Source organism: Kryptolebias marmoratus, linkage group LG4 (assembly GCF_001649575.2).
Source record: "Kryptolebias marmoratus isolate JLee-2015 linkage group LG4, ASM164957v2, whole genome shotgun sequence".
NCBI classification, from domain to species: Eukaryota; Metazoa; Chordata; class Actinopteri; order Cyprinodontiformes; family Rivulidae; genus Kryptolebias; species Kryptolebias marmoratus.
Window position 1 is genome coordinate 18570326 of NC_051433.1, and position 17791 is coordinate 18588116.

Here is a 17791-nt window from a genome sequence, read left to right on the forward strand (position 1 = left end):
ATCATCAAAATTAAACGAAATAAACATTTGAAATATATGAGTTTGTATGTAATGTATGAATATAATATACAAGTTTCACTTTTTAAATGGAATTACTGAAATCAATCTACTTTTTCATGATATTCTAATTTTATGACCAGCACCTGTATATTTAGCTTTTCATCATTATGCCCTTTTTCAAAATAAAAGCAGTTCATTGGATGCTTAAAGAAATTCTCCCTCAGCTTCCCTTATCTTGGTGTTATTCCAGTGGTAATTTTGTGCATTGTGTAAAATCTATATATATATATATATATATATATATATATATATATATATATATATATATATATATATATACACACACACATTTTATAGTGAAGTTAAAGCCATTAAATTGTAACAGAAATACAGACACATCGTTTCCCACCATGTTCCACTTCCCCGACCCATCCTCTGTATCTTTGTTTACACCCACAGCCATCTCCTTAAGTATTTAGTGGAGACTCTTTGGGTCCCCATCTCACCCTTCCACTCCATCTATTCCTCCCTGCAGCAGGGCCCATCAGGTAGACAGGGGACCTTATCTAGTCTGTGGCACTCGCCTCCTTTAGGCCTCGGTGAAAACCTTTTACATAACCAAGTTAAACGGAAGGGTTCCTGCTTGACTCGCAACAAGCAGCACACGCCGCAGTGCTTGACAGAAGAGGCTGATTGGCAGAAGAGTGCAGGATGCTCTATCTTTCCCCACTTACCGCCACAGTCCCTTATATATATATATATATATATATATATATATATATATATATATTTTTTTTTTTTTTTTTTCTTTTTCACCTTTCGCTTTCTCACAGCTGACCTGCATGTGGATGAGGGAGTAAAAAAGAAAGGGACTGAGTGGGTGAGATAAAAAAAAGTCTATATGAAGTGTGCATTAAATAGACTTTCTGTCCTGTGGCAGCGACCATCTTCTGCCTTCTTTTCCTTCATTTTGCAGTCTAGCATTTTATTCATCCAGCATTCCTTTCATGCCATCTCTCCCATTTTCCTCACCTATCTTTCTCCCTTTTATTCTCCCATTTTTATTGTTAGTCTGAAATAAATGCTCACTTAAAATTTGAGTGGTCACCGACACGGGTCATATACATCAATCCAAACAAAAACTGTTTTTGATTCAGTCATATCTTTAATTAACAGATTACCCAGATTTTTAAAGTGGGGTTCTGTGGGAAGGTTATGAGCAATTAATATCTTACCTGTTGTAGATAGCCCCTTGAACAACCTCAGTTTGGAGAAATAAAGTTTGTTTCTGACTAAACTGCTTGGCTAGGCTCGGCGTTCTCACCAGGTAGGTCACAGGAGCAAAACCAAACTCAGAGTCGGACAGGTAATGGTTGTAACCGGGAGGGCAGAGAGCAAGAGACGTAACCAAGGGGGAAATATCCAGGTCTGTGAGACTGGTAAGGGTTGAGGTCCAGATATCCGTAGTCCAGCAGAGGTCCGACAAAGGCAAGGTGTAGGGGAAAGTCCGAGGAACGAGAACAAGGTCGAGGCACAGGAGGTCAGTCAGAGATTGCTGGAAAACTACTGGCATTACTGCATTCAATAATCTGGCCCTGGAGTGCTGGAGAGGAGGAGAATATAAAGGGCGTGGGCCAGGTGTGGGAGAGGTAATCAGGGAGGAGTCACAGGTGAGCTGAATGAGGAATGATTAGTGGCACGGCAAAGCAGAGCATGAAGTAAACAGACATTATCATCACACAGGTGAGAAATTAATTTTTCATAACCTTTTTCACAGAACCCCATTTCAACAGATCTAAACTATCCCTTTAAGCTTGCCATTGTTTTTCTTGGCCTCGTTTCCAAGGATAAGTTGCCTAGGTATTTGTCTCTGCTTTCATTCTGCTGCTAGTCTCAGGGTTCAGAGCACTTTCGTACCTACAGACGTGCACACAGACAATTTTACTTAATAATGCAATGCCCTTAATCTGAGACAAATATCTAAGACAAAGGTAAAATCACAAATTAAAAGGAAAATGAACAGATAACTTTTGCATTTCCTTTGAATCAATATTTCTATTTGGCCTAAAGCTAAAAAATTCTGTGAGCCTGTGTGTGTGTGTGTGTATTTGATTACCTGTGTAAAAGCACACATAATACACACATACATCCATGCACCAGTGTCCATTTTGCCCAAGGGATAAATGATGATAATAGACGGTTATGTTTGGCCAAAGGATGTGAACGTCGGTTTGAGTTCAGCACCGACACAAATGTGAAAACAGCCTGTGCGTGTGGGTGTATGTGTAAATGTGTGATTATTGTGGCAGGTTTGTGTGCAGCCTGTCATTTTAGAAGCAATTATTATGCAGTGACCAATCCACTGCACAACTTTAGCATTTTCAGTTTTCCATAAACTCAGACAGACAAACACACACACACACAAAAAAACAACTCCAAAAGATAGCAAATACTGAACATACCAGCACATCCTCTAAATCTCCCCTCTGTCAGTCCCCACCCTCTCTCTCATTTATTTTTGGATGCTTTCCTAATCTCTCTGCAATGTACAGGTGGAGTATATCTTTCTTCCTCTGGCAACACACCCTGTGACTTTGTAAACAAGTCTTAGTTTAAAATTCACCTCTTTTAATCCCCCCCCCCCTTTTTTTTTTGTCGGCTTTTTCTTTAGAAAGAAAAATTAATCCGCCTTTGTCCAAGCGTGCAACGTGAAACAACCCCTCCCTTAAAATCCTGACATCAGCCCATCTCAGTCCACAAGCTTCTCGAGGGTGTTCAGACAAGTGTGCATGCAAGGATCATCTGAGCACCGACTCGCGTGCAAACACAGATTTGGTCACACACCTGCATGTATGCAAGATTATGCACAAACACAGCACACATGCACCCACACTAATCCCCTCCATGAGCTTTTCCAGCAACCTCAGAACCCAGCTTTCCCCCTTGCGGGGTTATCATTCCCCCCCTTTTCAGTCTCTCCACGCGGGGCTTTTGTCCCTATGGGTGGAAACCACTGGGAAGAGCTCAGAGTGTGTATGCCAGTGATAGTGCCTCCTCTTTTCTGGTGTCATGAGAATGGAGCTGGAGCCGCTCCTTGGAGTCCATTCTGCTGAAAAGACACAAAATTGAATTCAGTTTGTACACCGAAACAAAACATCCTCGCCCTCACCAAGTTCCACGTTTGTGTCAAAGATTCAAATAGGTGGTAACATTTAAAAGAGGCTTTTAGATTTTAAGATTCCACAGTTAATCTCAAGGACATGTCATTTTAAGGGTAAAAGAGAATATTTACAAATCATTGTATTTTTTTTCAGAAACGGCAGCCTTTTTTTTATACAGGGGTCTATGGTAGCTTGGTGGTCAGTGCTGCAGTCTTGTAAGTTCAAGCTCAGGCTGTGGCAGTAAGAGCATCTGGTGTAAAATAATTGCCGAATCTTTCATGCGGGTTCGCTTGCTGTGGCAACCCCTGAAGAAGGGAGCAGCTGGAAAGAGCAAGCATTTTTTTTGTTATACAGCTCTGGTGCATGTCCTGGCTTGTTAATTTTTTTTTTTTTTTAAGAATTCTGTCAACCACAGTCTGACCCTTCAGCCTTTTCCAAGACACAGCATCAATTTGCTGCTTCTTTTACTGCTGCTCTGCACTCTGTGTCCTGCATAATCAAAGGTGCCCATGTGTTTAAGCCTCTGAGGAGCCTTTTCAAACGCCGAATGTCCCACAAGGCAACAGCAGACTTTCAAGTCTCTGAACATCTTCCCTCTGTCAAGCCATTGACCTGAGACTAAAGGCTAAAGACTATCATGTGGCTAACTTTGCTCCACGTTTTCCCAAAGAGCCTGCCAAAGTTATATCTTACTTCCCTCTATTAGGAAATGAGATTTACTGCCTTTTTCATGTCGGTGGATCCAGAACTTGGTTTCTTTAATTGTCAGATTAAACCATTTATTGGCAGTGATTTATGCTTATTAGATTAAAGAAACATCTGAGCAGAAGTTTGAAGCTCTGAAGCTATTTTTGTCCTAAAAGACACAGTGCTGAGATGATGCCTACCACTGACAATCATGACAATCATTCTTTGGTGTTTTCACTGTGATATCGTTCATGTTTCTCTGTCGATATGCGATATTTAAGTCCATATATGTCTTAAAAGAAGACTCGGCCAGTTGCATTTTAAGTGCATCATGCAATATGATACACTTAAAATGCAACTGACCAACATAAAGTCTTACACTTGTTTGCCTTTGTGATGTCTGGACAAATCCCAGACTTCCATAGAAGAGTGAAGCTGTTTCTGTACACATTTTCAACAATATTTGTTTCCTGATCTCCCGAATAGCCATCTAGAAGTTTTAAACAACTCCTAAATTTGTTGTGAAGTTATCATTTGCCCTGCTGAATGAAGAAAATGGGGCAATCAGAATTTTGTTGCCTGAATGTTTGTCTGAATTAGCATTAGACTCCAGTTTAAGATGAAACAGATAGAAAATTATGCAGTGAAATCAGAAATACCCTCTTCTTTTAGTTTGTGCAGATTTCTCAGGAACTACATTAACCACAGAGCATGTCGACAAGTTGGCCAGAGTAAAACAGAACTGATACTTGTTGATTTAAATTGCACTCTTCAATGCTAGGCCTTTGTTTACTGCGTTAATGACCACGAAATAACCTGAAACAGGACAGATGACTACATTCTGAGAAACAGAAGCAGAAAAGATGAGGTAAAAAGATGCCTGTGACAATAAGTTGTCTTCTTGAACGCCAGCCTCTCGAATCAGGATGACAATGTGTGCTGAATGAGCCTAAAATAATGAGATATGAAAATGACTCGTGGGCACCGAAGGAGTCGAGGGCGAGGGATTGTGGGGGAGGCTTGTGTTTGAATCCATCTCTTCTCTGCTCAGTCACTTCAATTATCTTCCTCTCCTATCACCTTATCTTTTGGGAATATGGAGAATAATTAAGTAAAAGCTTGAGTGCTGCAGTCATTGGTTGAAAATGGTGATTACTGCAGTGAATGCGTATAAGAGGGTGGATAGAGAGATTTTTTTTGTTTTGTTTTGGGGTGTTTAGGACAAAATACTTTTTATGTTTTGTTGCAAAACCTTTATATTGATCGGCTGATTGAGCTGCTTATTTTGAATTTTACTTTTCCCTTTTTAAATGTGTCCAAACTACAGTATAGTCAACAATGCAGTGCAATTAACACTTTGACCGCTGATTATTCAGGTAAAAGTGTGCTGTATATGACTTTGCCCACTAGGTACAAGCTGCATCAGGGCTGTAATTGCTATTTAAATGCCAGGTTTTCTCGCATGAAATAAAACATTATGGAGTACCACCAGACCTTCAATATTCAGATTTGTAAGCAGGCTGTGAAACTCAAAGGTCACTAATTTATGGAATGTGACATTTCCAGTGGTGCTTTATGCATTTTGCTTATTACTGCTGGCCTATTACAGCTTGAATTAATGCAGGAGAAGTAGTCACGACTGTGGCAATAATGTGTGGATGTGCAAGTTGTTAAGCTTTGATTCATTACGTTGATTTGAAGACTGTGTTATAGCCTGCCCTGTTTACGATGATCACGCGATGATATTAACATAATCTAGATCAAAAACATGCATGTTAGGTTAATTGGTAACTCTAAATTGTGACTAGAGGTGTGAGTGAGAGCAGGAATGGTTGTCTCGTTTATGTTTGTGTGGCCCTGTGACGGACTGGTGACCTGTCCAGGATGTACCCGGCCTCTCGCCCAATGACTAATGTAGATCAGCCTGAATGGGGTCTCTTATTTCTTTCTCTGTCTCTTTGCCTGCAGAACTTTGACAACTACAAGCAGACAGCTGAAGAGTACAGCCAGGCAGCAGCTAAAACTGAAGCTCGTATACGGTAAACACCGCCAATTAGCTTTGATATGCATTGTTTGTTGAAGAAACCATTTAACGTACTGCCGCCTAATTGCTTTTCTGAGTCTGTCGTTTGCGAAATCGGTTAACCAAATACACATGTTAGCTTTCCTAGTTAGGGTTTGTGTTCTTTTTGCTAACCTCGCAAACGCAAAAGTCAAACATCGTGTCACATTATATAGAAATTCTCTCTGCGATTTCTGTAGGGAAACACAGTGTGGGATGAGTTTACCGGCTGTCAGAAAGCAGATGTGGTCAGAAAGCGGAAGTGTGAAAACTATTTACAATTTTAATCTGCTGTTATTCTGAACCCCACACCTTCTGCAGCTGCCGAGTTAAATAGTTTTATTCACACTGTGGTGTTACTGGGTGATAATTTACTATTATCACGTCTTATTTTTTTCTATTCTAATATTGTGACACAATTCTCAAATTTGCGGAAGTCTGTTGTCCTCTCCACGCAAACGGTAAGTTAAAGTTTCGGGAAATGTGTCACAACAAAGGAGTTAATTATTGTTTTTTTTTTACTCTGAAATTAATTAAATGTTTGAACACACCAATGCTGGATTTCAAATTTTCTTTTTAACCAAACCTAAACAATATTTTCTAAACAAAAAAAAATTATGTTTTGAATGATCAAAAATGTTGAAAGCCTCTGTTATTAAGGATTGCTCCACATGATGAATTTTTAAAAAGGCGTGCCAAGACCTTTTTAGTCAGAGTTAGGCAGCTCACCTCCCCCAGACAATGCCCTCTGTGAAACACTGCACTTTATCCAACTCTGCTCTGTAAGTCACAAGTCAGTCCAGGTTTGTCATTCATTGAGTTTTATGGCAGTAATTCTTAGCATATAATTTGATTTTTTTCTGGTTTCAGCAGAATGCTTTGAACGTTCAGTTTTGAAGGCAGTTGAAGCGCCAGTGAGAAGTATCATTTTCCCTCGAACAGCAGTCGGTTTTCTCTCAGAGACAGCCCTGTCTTCTCCCACTCTTGCATTGCATCAGCTCAGTGGTCTGCCCTTGGGCGTTAATGGCTGGAGCCATTGAATCAAAATGATACCGAGGTTCTCCACCACTGAAATGTCCACTTCAGGGGATACTGGAGGGAAAAGTCCCCAACCTGAAAAAAGCCCACTGTGCCCAGATGTCTTATGATGCTGTCTTCATATTTTTTTGTTGCTCCTGTTCCTGCCTCGGTCGTATGCAAAAACTGCATTAATAATTTGACAGACACAGATCAGAATACCACTATTTTTGTTCAGTCAACTTATTGCTTAAATTGACCACTTTTTAAAAGAGTGACATTAGCTGAAATATCCCATCAGTACCACACTACACTGAAATAAATGACAAAACAAGTGAGGAAGATATGAATTGAAAGGCATCATTCCTAATGCTGTCTCTTTTTTCAAGGAGCTAAAACAAAACATTATGTAGACATATAAATTACTTCGAACTCATACAGAAGGTTCAGCTTTTTATTTTTTCTCTTTGTGCACAGCAAAAGACACATAGAAAGAAAAAGAAGGTCTCTAAGGTACTTTAAGTCTATTTTTTTATGTTTCTAATATTTGAAGAACAAAAGGCAAATATGTCATTCACCATAGAATGACGAGGTGTTTGGAAACCACAAACCATGAGGGTCATCTGAATTTTGGAACCAGTCACCTTGATGACCCTCAAACCTTTTTGGGAGAAAACTGATGAGTTTCTCTCATCAAAACATCTAAAGGAAACGTTACGTCCCCGGTTTGTGATAGAAAACTATGGGTTAAATTCTTTAAAATCTTAAAGGAAGGAGCTTTAATGGTTCATTTGTTATCTTCTGTTTTGCACAGGAAACATTGGACCGTTATTTATAAAAGGAGGGGATCATTCTATCCCATAAATCTTTGCAGTTGTGTCTTTTAAAGCAGCACTCACAATCTTACTCATCAGAATTTATGTAAATACAAGGTTTTACGAGGGCTGTAAATGTTTGCGGAATAAATAAGCAATCGGGTAAAACAATTGAAAGATTTGTAGCTTTAATATTCCTTTTTTAATTAACCTCCTGAATACATAAGTGATTATTTTATGTTATTTCTAATGTTTCTTTTTATGTAAGTACGTAATTAACTTCTCCGACCAAGTTTTGCTAACCTTGTGATGTTTTAAAAGTTAGGTCAAGGGAAAGAGCTCCAGAAAAGAAAAGAAAATGAGAATCTGAATGCAAAAAAAAAAAGCAACTTTTATATAAAAATAAAACAAGGCATTAACTGGGATCACTTGAATGACGATGCGTCAGTTTGCGTGTTTGGAGTGAAGGTTTTCCCCTGCCAATGCCAAATGGTCTCCAGTAAGGTTTGTACAAAAAAAATGTTTAGTCCATCTGTTGTTTTTTGACACCTATATCACCCTTTTCCTATATTGATACAAGTCAGTGTTGGTATTTGTAGCCTCACCTGGTTGTCATAGTAATAAGTAAACAAAAACCCGGCCCCCTTTGAGTGGCAGTCTTTTTCAAGAAACAAGAAAATGTGTGATTTCTGCAGGAAGTGAAGCTGGTCCTGTAGGAAAAACGCGAGTTCAGACCTCACCTTTTATCAGGAGGCACATCAGTTTTAGTGAACACTTAGCTGCTGCTGCACTGACACTGCCAGAGGATGAGACCCGCAAATTTATGCTGCTCCATTACACTAGTTCTCACCTCTTTTTATCATTCAGTCAGGTAGTTTTTGGGTTTCATTAGCACATGCCTTTTTCCACCCCCTTTTCATTCCGAGCAGTGTTAAATCTATCACAATTTATGAGGCTCACACAGAACCCATGCAAAGGAAAATAGAACATTCACGTGTCTCTCTGCAGAACCATTGCAATTTAGTGTTAGTAATAATATAAGTGGCTGCTCTGATATTGATATCTTTTTAGACTAACTAATAAAAAAACAATCTTTGTGAACTTTGCTTGCTAAGTGTACCTGAAGCTTAAATATTAGACATGTAGTCTCTTAAAGTAAGCTTCAGTTTTGCCAAACTCTCTACAAAATCACCTTTATCTGAATAAATCAGCCTTTTATGTGTTTTTGCAAAACTGTGATCAATACTATCCAAGGAATAAATTCACACGGCAACACTTCCACCCTCAAAATAATTTATTTTTATACAAAAAAAAAAACAAATATAAACCACACTTTATTTTATTTAACCAAAATATGAGATTTTGAGATTTAAAATTCCTTTTGTGTTCAGCATTTGTTTCACCACAGTATACACATTGTGTCCAAAGTTGTCTCAAAACTGACTGTATAAATCTTATATCTAGTTTTGAGATAAAGTACAGGAGCACATTCTGCAGTGCAGTTCTAGGGGAAATGAAAAAAGTAAGTGCCTGGTCTCTTTGGCATCTTTGTACTGTGTGATGAGCAGTGACCTCATCGCCGACGCCGACACCTCCGAGCGCCCGCTCTATTGAATTCCGCTGCTTCACAATCCGAGCTCCAAATTTTACTCCAAATGGTTGCATTTGCAAATATTTGCTATTTTCCGTAGTTGTATGGAAGAAGTTGAAAGATCACCTGCGCACATGTTTGCAGAAGGAACAGCATTCAGCCCCGTCTCAATGCAGTGCTACGTTTTAAAATTATTTTTTTTTTTCCCAAATTGCAAACACGCAAACTTTCACTCCCGTTTCCTTTTTCTATGTCCTTCACATCCACATTTTGTATTCAGGCAGTCATGTGCTCATCGTGTTCCGTCAGCATTTGGACAGTGTTTCATTGTGCAGTGGTCATGCTGTCATTTCACACTACACTGACCAACCAGTAATTATTCTGTTTACCCTGTTACAGGGAGGACATGTTATTCAGCTAAAGTATATATATTTTTTGTGTCTTTTTGTGGCTTTCTTAAGCCTGTAAATACCTGTTATTGTCATTTTTTTTATTCTGAACGGACTTTTTTGAGTCTTACTTAATGTTTCAACCTTTTTCTCGAAGTACTTACTTACTGTAGAAAACCTTTATCTTCTGTTTTTTTTCTGTCTTGTAGCCACGTCGACATGCGTGAACAGATGAAAACTCTGCAGATGCACTTTCTGTTTGTTTCCACGCTATACTTTGTGTCAAAGCCCTCTGAACTTGTGTGTTAAAGCCCCCCTGGGTTAACCTTGGTTATTTCCTCTCCTTTCCTACACTGCACAAGTTACACTCAAGGAAACATTATCCTCCTATGGAGACATAGAGAGTAGTGTACTTGCCGTGAGGTGTTTAGAAGAGTTCATCCATTAGTTTTGCCTTGGGGTATCTTGACTTCCCATAGTCCCCAAAAAGTACCTTACTATAGTGGAAGCACAGCATCGCAACAGCGCTTACCTTGAGATCTAGAAATCCACTAATCCTCTTAAAAAACCTTGTTACTCTCAAGGTGTTTGCAAAGACAGAACCTAAGTGAACCTCAGGTGGATGTGTGTTCGAAGATTCATCATAAAGTGACTGCTGTCATCCTGCAGTTTAAAGCCTACTTTCCACAAGAGTTGGTTTCATCTGCTTCATCTGTTTTTTTTTGTTCGTGTGTGTCTTTGTGTGTGTGTCTGTAACACGTCCAATTAGTGAACCAGACAGGTGAGCTTACTGTAAGGATCTCTTCGCCCTTCAGAGTAGTTGCCTGCTAGCTGCGATCAGAGGCTCGACTCGTCTGCACTGTGGCCACACTCTGCCTCCTTAACTGGATCTTGATGGTGTCTAAGCAAACACGCAAATAATCCCTTCAAGCTAACAGCATAGATTTAGCAGTTTGTTCACTTAGATGGATGAGAGTTGAGTCCAGGCTGTTCTAACAAACCAACCTCAGCTGAGTCTAAACACACTCGTATTCAGTCTTATCAGGTCTGACTGTAATACTGTGGGTTTTAAATCTAAAGCCAATCATATATAGTGATCTTATTTTACTTCAGATTCAGAACAGGCAAATATCATTGAAATCACTCGGAGTATGGTCAGACGGAATCATCTGTCTGCTGTGACTGAAGCAACATTTACAAGCTAAGTTTGGTTGTTTGTGTCATGTTCTTTAGGTGTTATAATGATTACATGTTTAGTTTTATGAATGTTATCTTGTGTAAATAGTTCTTTGGGCTTGTGTTTTGTTTTGTCTCTACTTCTCTGAATTTGTCACCAGGTCTCAGTTTACTATTAACCACACCTGCCGTATGTTACTTATTACCTCCCTGTGTTTACAGAGTCATAGCTTTTTAGTTTGACTTTGCTGGATCCTTCAGTTTTTTTGTTGTTGTGCGTCTCACTTTATGCTAAGTTTAGTTTTGTAGCTACTATGCAACACACTGCCTTTTGTTTCACACTTTTTGTTCAGGATTATCTGCCTGCAGTGCCTTACATTATTAAGATGAACTTTCATTTATTTACATCTACCTGTCAACACATAAAGATTTGGTTGGCATTTAGGTCACCGTTTTGGAGGATGATGATCATAATTAATGCTATTAATATTAGTATTTCATTTATTTGACCTAGAATCCTTTTTAGGTGGGGGGTTGGAACCTCTGATAAGAAATACGGCATCAAGAAAATGTTTTTTAAAGGCTAATTGCCACAAAAGGGAAGGGAACAATGCTTGTCGCTTATTCATTCTGGCCGTAAAACATGCAGTAGGTTTTATATTATGCTGTGCACCCCATGAGAGGTTAAAAATAGAACTATTATGCTAACAGTGTATTTTATTGTTCAGAAATAATGAGCTGTAATTGTACAAATAAATAGATTTTGTGCAATTTGATTTTGAATAAAAGACCCTTTTAAATGAATGTACATTAAACCTGTTTAGCTGTATAAAAGCCTAAATGGAATAACACAAAACTGAAATTAAAACTGTTGCCAAAGATTGTCACTGATAGCAGCCCCGGATCCTTCCAAACATGAGAGAGTTATCCAACCGCAAGTTTTCTCGATTGAACAGCTATCAGCGCTGAGACGTCGCACACAATCGCATTCACACGTGTTCTTCTTATCTTGTTCCTGCCTGTCACCTGTTTTAATGGAACACCGCCCTTATCCTTTTCCAATCTTCCTCTTCTTCTGTCCCCACAAAGTGCGCTTGGTGAGAATCAATCAGTCTGGCGAACTGAGCACAAATTTTTATCCTACAATTATATCTTCTTTTGGGATTTTATCGGCCAGCGTAAGAAGACTGAAGCTCTCTGCTTGGAGTTCTTGAACGTTATTCTCATTTGAGATAGAGCTGTGTTTCCGTAAAGTTGAGATCAACTTTAGGGTTTGGGGGTAGTTTTACATTCAGTTATGTGAGTTTAGGATTTGAGTTTGTCTCATAACTTAGCAAAGGTAGGCTAAGTTATTGTTATGACTACCAAAAATACCATAGCTACTGAATTATGTCAGACACTTTATATTATTCTTTATAAACTACTTCAGCGGATTGGATTTCATGTGATTGGTGTATATAGGATTTCTGCCATCTGAAATATATTATGGATGTTATAGCATTCATTTTAATAAAACTTCACAAAGCCTCTTACAATACAGGATGCATGCTTTGCTGTTTCTTTTGATCTCACCCCAACCATGACATCTTTGATCCTCTCCTTTCTTCCTCTCCATTCAGCCTATTATTAAAAACCAAAGTACAATGCCTTTGCTTCTGCTTTAAAGCATCCAAAATCCTCCTCCTCATACATTAATAAGCGCCGCGACACATACACACAAACAATGCCATCTCAGACGTGGAGAATAATAAAATGCTACGCCTCTTCAATCTTTTTCTTTTGCTTCTTATTGCTTTATTCCCTGGTGTTATGCATCGGAACAACTCGGAGCTTGAGTTCTCTTTATAAAAGCCACACACTACCAAGGTGTGACAAAAAACAATGAGAAACTAACGATTTCAGCCTAATCTTTCTCCCACAACTCTGCGCGCATCTTCCGCAAAACATCACTGGCGGAAAGCAATTTGAGTGTTGTTTTGCTTCTTTTCCCCTGCAAAGGTTCGCTATCAAACTAGCTGGGGCGACTAATGTTTTTCTAATAGGAGCTCACCTTTAATTTCAGTCAAACGAGGCAGTTGGTGCAGATTAGCAGAGGCAATTTTCTGCTTCAGATTCCATTATTAAAACACTCCTGCTATCAGAAAGTTTCTCGTGTTAAATAGAAAAGGGAATTATTGTTGTTTTTTTTTTTCTTTTCCCTCTGAGTTTGGATTAATGCCTTGAGGCTATTGTTGCTCTTATCTTTCATTTTAAGGAGTAATTCAGAACCCACTGTCGAAGTGTAAAGTCAAACATCAACCGTTCGTATGATTTTAATCATCAAAACTCCTGGCAATTGATTTTTATACCACCCCATCTTTATTTTTAATTCAGCAGTAGACATGATAACATAATTACAAAGACATCGTGCTTCTTTTAACCTGAATATAATGCAACTTTAAGTCATGGATTTTCTTTTTTTAGAGTATTAATTCATTTAATAATATCTTAAAGAAATACATCAGTGTTTCCAGCTTGTTAGACATGTTTGAAACTATGTTTATCCGTTTTTTTATTGACATTACCATGTGTATTATGCAGTCAGACCCTGAAAATACCTTTTTCATTGCCCCAACTACATGACTAATGAGGAAACATTGACAAACATTTAGCTAACAGTCACTTCCTCCTATGCCCCTGCTGGCACTGCACCTTATAATGAAGGAGAGGTAAAAAGTAGATTGTGATGGTTGCTATGGGCTACTGTGTATCCAGGAAAGCTGCAAGGGTTATTCATCATTTAATACATCACTGTCATATTCTGTCTTTTTTTCTCTCTCAGGTTGCATTCATTTCTGTCTTCATGAATATTCTCCCCGCCAGTGATTTGTTTAATCCTGTCGCTTTACCCTCCACTGCACATGCAAGCACACACCACCACACACACTGGGACTAACACAATAGACACACCAGTGTAGAGACGTTTCTCCAACCGTCCTGACTGTGGGTGCAGTTTAACTCATGCACACACATGCATGTGCACACACACACACATGCATTTGTTGTGTATTTGTCAGTGAAGGCAGGAATTTCTAAACTCATTCATATGTGAAGGAGGCATGATTCTGTAATTGCTTTCTTGTATGGCAGGAAGACAGGTCTGAGTGTTAGAGTTCACGCAAGCATACAGGCCTGTGCACGACTCTGTGTGCACGTACGTGCGCACGCACGTGTGTTTGTGAATTTCAAGTGGTCATCATCAAGTCTTTATTTTAACAAGATAAAACATGCACCTCCTTATCAAATTAAACACTGATTTATCCTCTCCTGATTGCGTGCTCTCTATATGCAGCCTGAAAGACGTTGCAGTGTACAGCTCCTAAGTTCACTATTCCTTTATGTAAAACTGTCAACGAGCGACAGAGTTGTTGTGTTTCTATCTGTGCACATTTTGAAGGTTGATGGGAAAATCTAAATTGTAAAGAAAACAAAACAAAAAAGGCTCATCCTCACAAAAAAAGTCTAAATAAAGCAGTGTCCACTGGTGGCTTTCAGCTACATCTGACCCACAAGCTCATTCCATTTGGCTGTCCAAGTATTAAATTAATAGAAATTGAATGTTTGGCACCAGCTGACGGAGAATCCAGTTGTAATGGTAATGACGCAGTGCCTCAGCCAATCAGAACAGCTGCTCACAGCATGTGATGAGGCCCTGCTCAGAGGCTGAAACCCAGTAGAGCAGAGATGTGTCAAACGTTTTCTTCTTTTCTGGTCTTTGTCAGGCTTGAAGTGCACAGAGGTTAGGTTGCATACCTGAGATGGTAGATATGAAGGACAGTTGCCAGGTGATTGGCAGTAAGAGAGGGTCTGCATCCTGATATGTGTGCCGTCTTGTGTGTGGAAAGTTCTTCTCTTTTTTTAAATCTAGGCTGTTTAATCCTCAAGACTAATTGTGACTTTATTTGTCATATCTAGCTAAAGGAGGTTGGGTGTCTTTTACCCCTCTGCGAGAACTAATTTTATACCAGAGAATTTATTTAACTGCTAAAACTAGATTATTTTTGCTTGAAAACCCCTTTTGACATTGAAGACAGGTGACTGAAGCCATCTGGTCCCACAGATGTGACTGTACTCTTCCTTCTACTTTATCTTCACCAAAACTCTGAGTGGGCACACAAACTGTGCAACAGAAGGTACTGTAACTCAATCCAGGTGCAGAACCACACAAAGAATCCCATTTGTGATGCCAACTTGTTGCGGCAAAAACAGTAAGTGAGACAGGGGGGGAAAAAAAAGAGTAACTTGGCAATTTTGTGAATTTTATTTGTGAGCAAAACACCTCATGAGGCGAGACGTTCCTACTACCAGAGCCTGGTAACAAAATGTCTGAGTGGAAGATCAATACAGCCACAATTGTTCATCAGTATAATTGTTAAACAATAGTGTCATCCATGGTCACAGTTCTGGCTGGCTTATCTGACGTATCCAAGGGTTGGAATTACCCTGAATCTTACAGCTTGCTGTAAAGACCTCACCAAAATTTAATCAGAAAAGGCAAGCGACAACAGCGGCACATTTAAAAGAATTACTTATTGTTTAGAACTGTTGTTGTGTCGTTCTTAAGTATGCAATGAAGATACTTTATATTTTAATAGAAAGTCTAAAGGTGGCTTCTTCAGACCTCAGGTGTTATTAGGAATATCTCTCTGAACTCTAATAACCATTTCAGATCTCTGATCTCTGTGCATCTGCAGCGACAAACAAAAACAAAAAAATGCTAATCCATTCAAAGGCAGATTGATAAACCGAGTTTAGAGAACGACTTTGGATGCAACCATTGGGCTTCTTTAAAGTCCTAGCGGCAAAACTGCTAACAGCTCCTGACTTCATTGCTGTACGTTAGATCATATCACTTTTCTCAAGCATTCATAAAAGGTCTGTGAGAAGCGGGGTATATTTCTTTCTGTAAAAAGCCATTTTTTTTGTCTCAATCGGATGGTGCGGTTTCCAACATGAAATGTGAATTTAATAGATTTATTGAGATGAATACAGAGATATTCACAGTGTCACTCACTGTGAATAGCAATTTTCTTGCTTTAAAATAAGTATTCATTTTTTTTCTTTTGCTGTAAGTGTTAGTTTAAAAAAAAGACTGACAGGAATACTGAATAGCATATATGAAAAAGCTGTAGAATCAGGAAAACTTGACAGAGCGACAGTGTCATCTGTATTTATGTGTATGTGTTTGTGTAGATTTGTCCACATCCTAACCCCCTTTACTTCTGAGTTCTGCTACCTCAAAGAAGTAAATTACTCCGAGTAACAGAGCGCACGAGGATTAGTATTCTCTACAGTTGTGAGGGTTTGTGTATGTCTATCTGGCTGCTGTTTTCGTAGGTGTGGTTATAATTGTGTGCGTCTGTCAGCACACATGTACTGTATTTGAGAGTTAGATAACAGAAAAAAAAGTCTGACATTGACTTGTAAACTGCTTTGTTGAGGCATAATTCACCTCTGTCTACAATAAACACTCAAAGTTAGCTTAGGTTGTTCAATGCAGCTAAAAACAAACTACACAAAACTATTTGTTTTTCCATTTAACTTGCTTTTGCTTGTTTGTGATATTTTGACAAGAGTCAGATATTATTAGCGGTTCTTTGGTTATGGTTTCAAACCCAACCAGTGATCGCACTTCTTTACTTTGTCAGCCGTTTTCTATTTGGTGATCTCAGCCATAATTAATAACATCTACTTTGTCAATGTTTGGTTTGTTTTTTTAATAAAACAAATGCTTTCTTTGTCCTTTTTTTCTATAAATCTGTGCCGCCATGAAGGTAGCTTTGTTGAACATGTTGCTGGCTGACATTTTCCTGAAACTTCATGGTGCTTTTAGCTGACATTACTTAAAAAAGAAATACCAACCAATAGACACACAGCATAGTTCTAACTTCTACCACTCTCTCTCTCTCTCTGTTTGTTATTTCACTCTTTGCTTTACATCTCAAAAGGCAAAAATTGTCTAAATACAAACTCTGGGAGTTTATTTAATGTTTAAATGATGCCCATAATATTTGATAGTTTATAACATTATTTTCAAGGTTTTCCCAAAATGGCTGTAACTCTCATTACTCAACATGAGACAATTTTAGTTTAAAACTCTGGTATGAAAGGTAGCAAGGCCTTTGATTTTGCTTTGTGCTTGGTTATAATACACATTCACTCTTTTTTGTGCTTTTTGAAAAGCAAAAACTAAATACATCGAGATTAGTATCTGACAACTAATTAATAGCAGGGGGCATTAATGAGCAATGTATTGTTCCAATTTATGTGAGGTTACAGCACTGCTGTCAGTAACACCTGGAGAGAAATGACAAGCAGAAGAAACGCAGTTAAAGTAGAAATCGGCGTGTTGTCGAAAAATCTCCATTTTGAGGCGACCTTGTGCTGCAACTGGAAACTTTACCGCCGCTGACCCTTTCTCTCCACGCTCCGCTTCCAGGGCTCGACCGACTGCGCCTGTGTGCGGTGAGCTGCAGGCCAAGGTGCTCCAGTGTTACAGAGAAAACCCACAGCAGACCCTGCACTGCTCCAGCCTGGCCAAACAGTTCATGACCTGTGTTCAGCAAGCAAAGAAGGTAAGAGTCTCTACGTGGGTGGGAAAATACAAGAAAATTTCGGGGGGTATCAGTTGTGAGTGACTCAAATCTAAAAAAAATAATATTAAGCTTGTGAAACAAAATGGTAAAAAAGGAACACCACCCTTTTAGCTCTTAAAGGAAATTAAATAAACGAAGAATCCTAATTTGGTTACTCAGACACCTCAGGTCAGATGGTAAAGTAATGACTCATTCTTATAGGAAATGCTTTTTGCACTCTGCTGATGCTTTAGCAGATATTTTCCAAACCCTGCACTT

The 17791-nt window shown here is 38.9% G+C and overlaps 1 protein-coding gene across 1 annotated transcript in view; it reads left to right on the plus strand.

The window, feature by feature from the left end:
• The window catches only part of LOC108239834 (MICOS complex subunit mic25a-like), a 42490-nt gene extending 24915 nt beyond the window's left edge, over positions 1–17575 (plus strand). Inside the window, exons 7-8 of the mRNA XM_017422788.3 lie at positions 5817–5887; positions 17377–17575. Of these exons, the coding sequence (XP_017278277.2) occupies positions 5817–5887; positions 17377–17575 (270 nt within the window). The remainder of the gene's footprint in view (positions 1–5816; positions 5888–17376) is intronic.
• Positions 17576–17791: the final 216 nt, after the last annotated feature.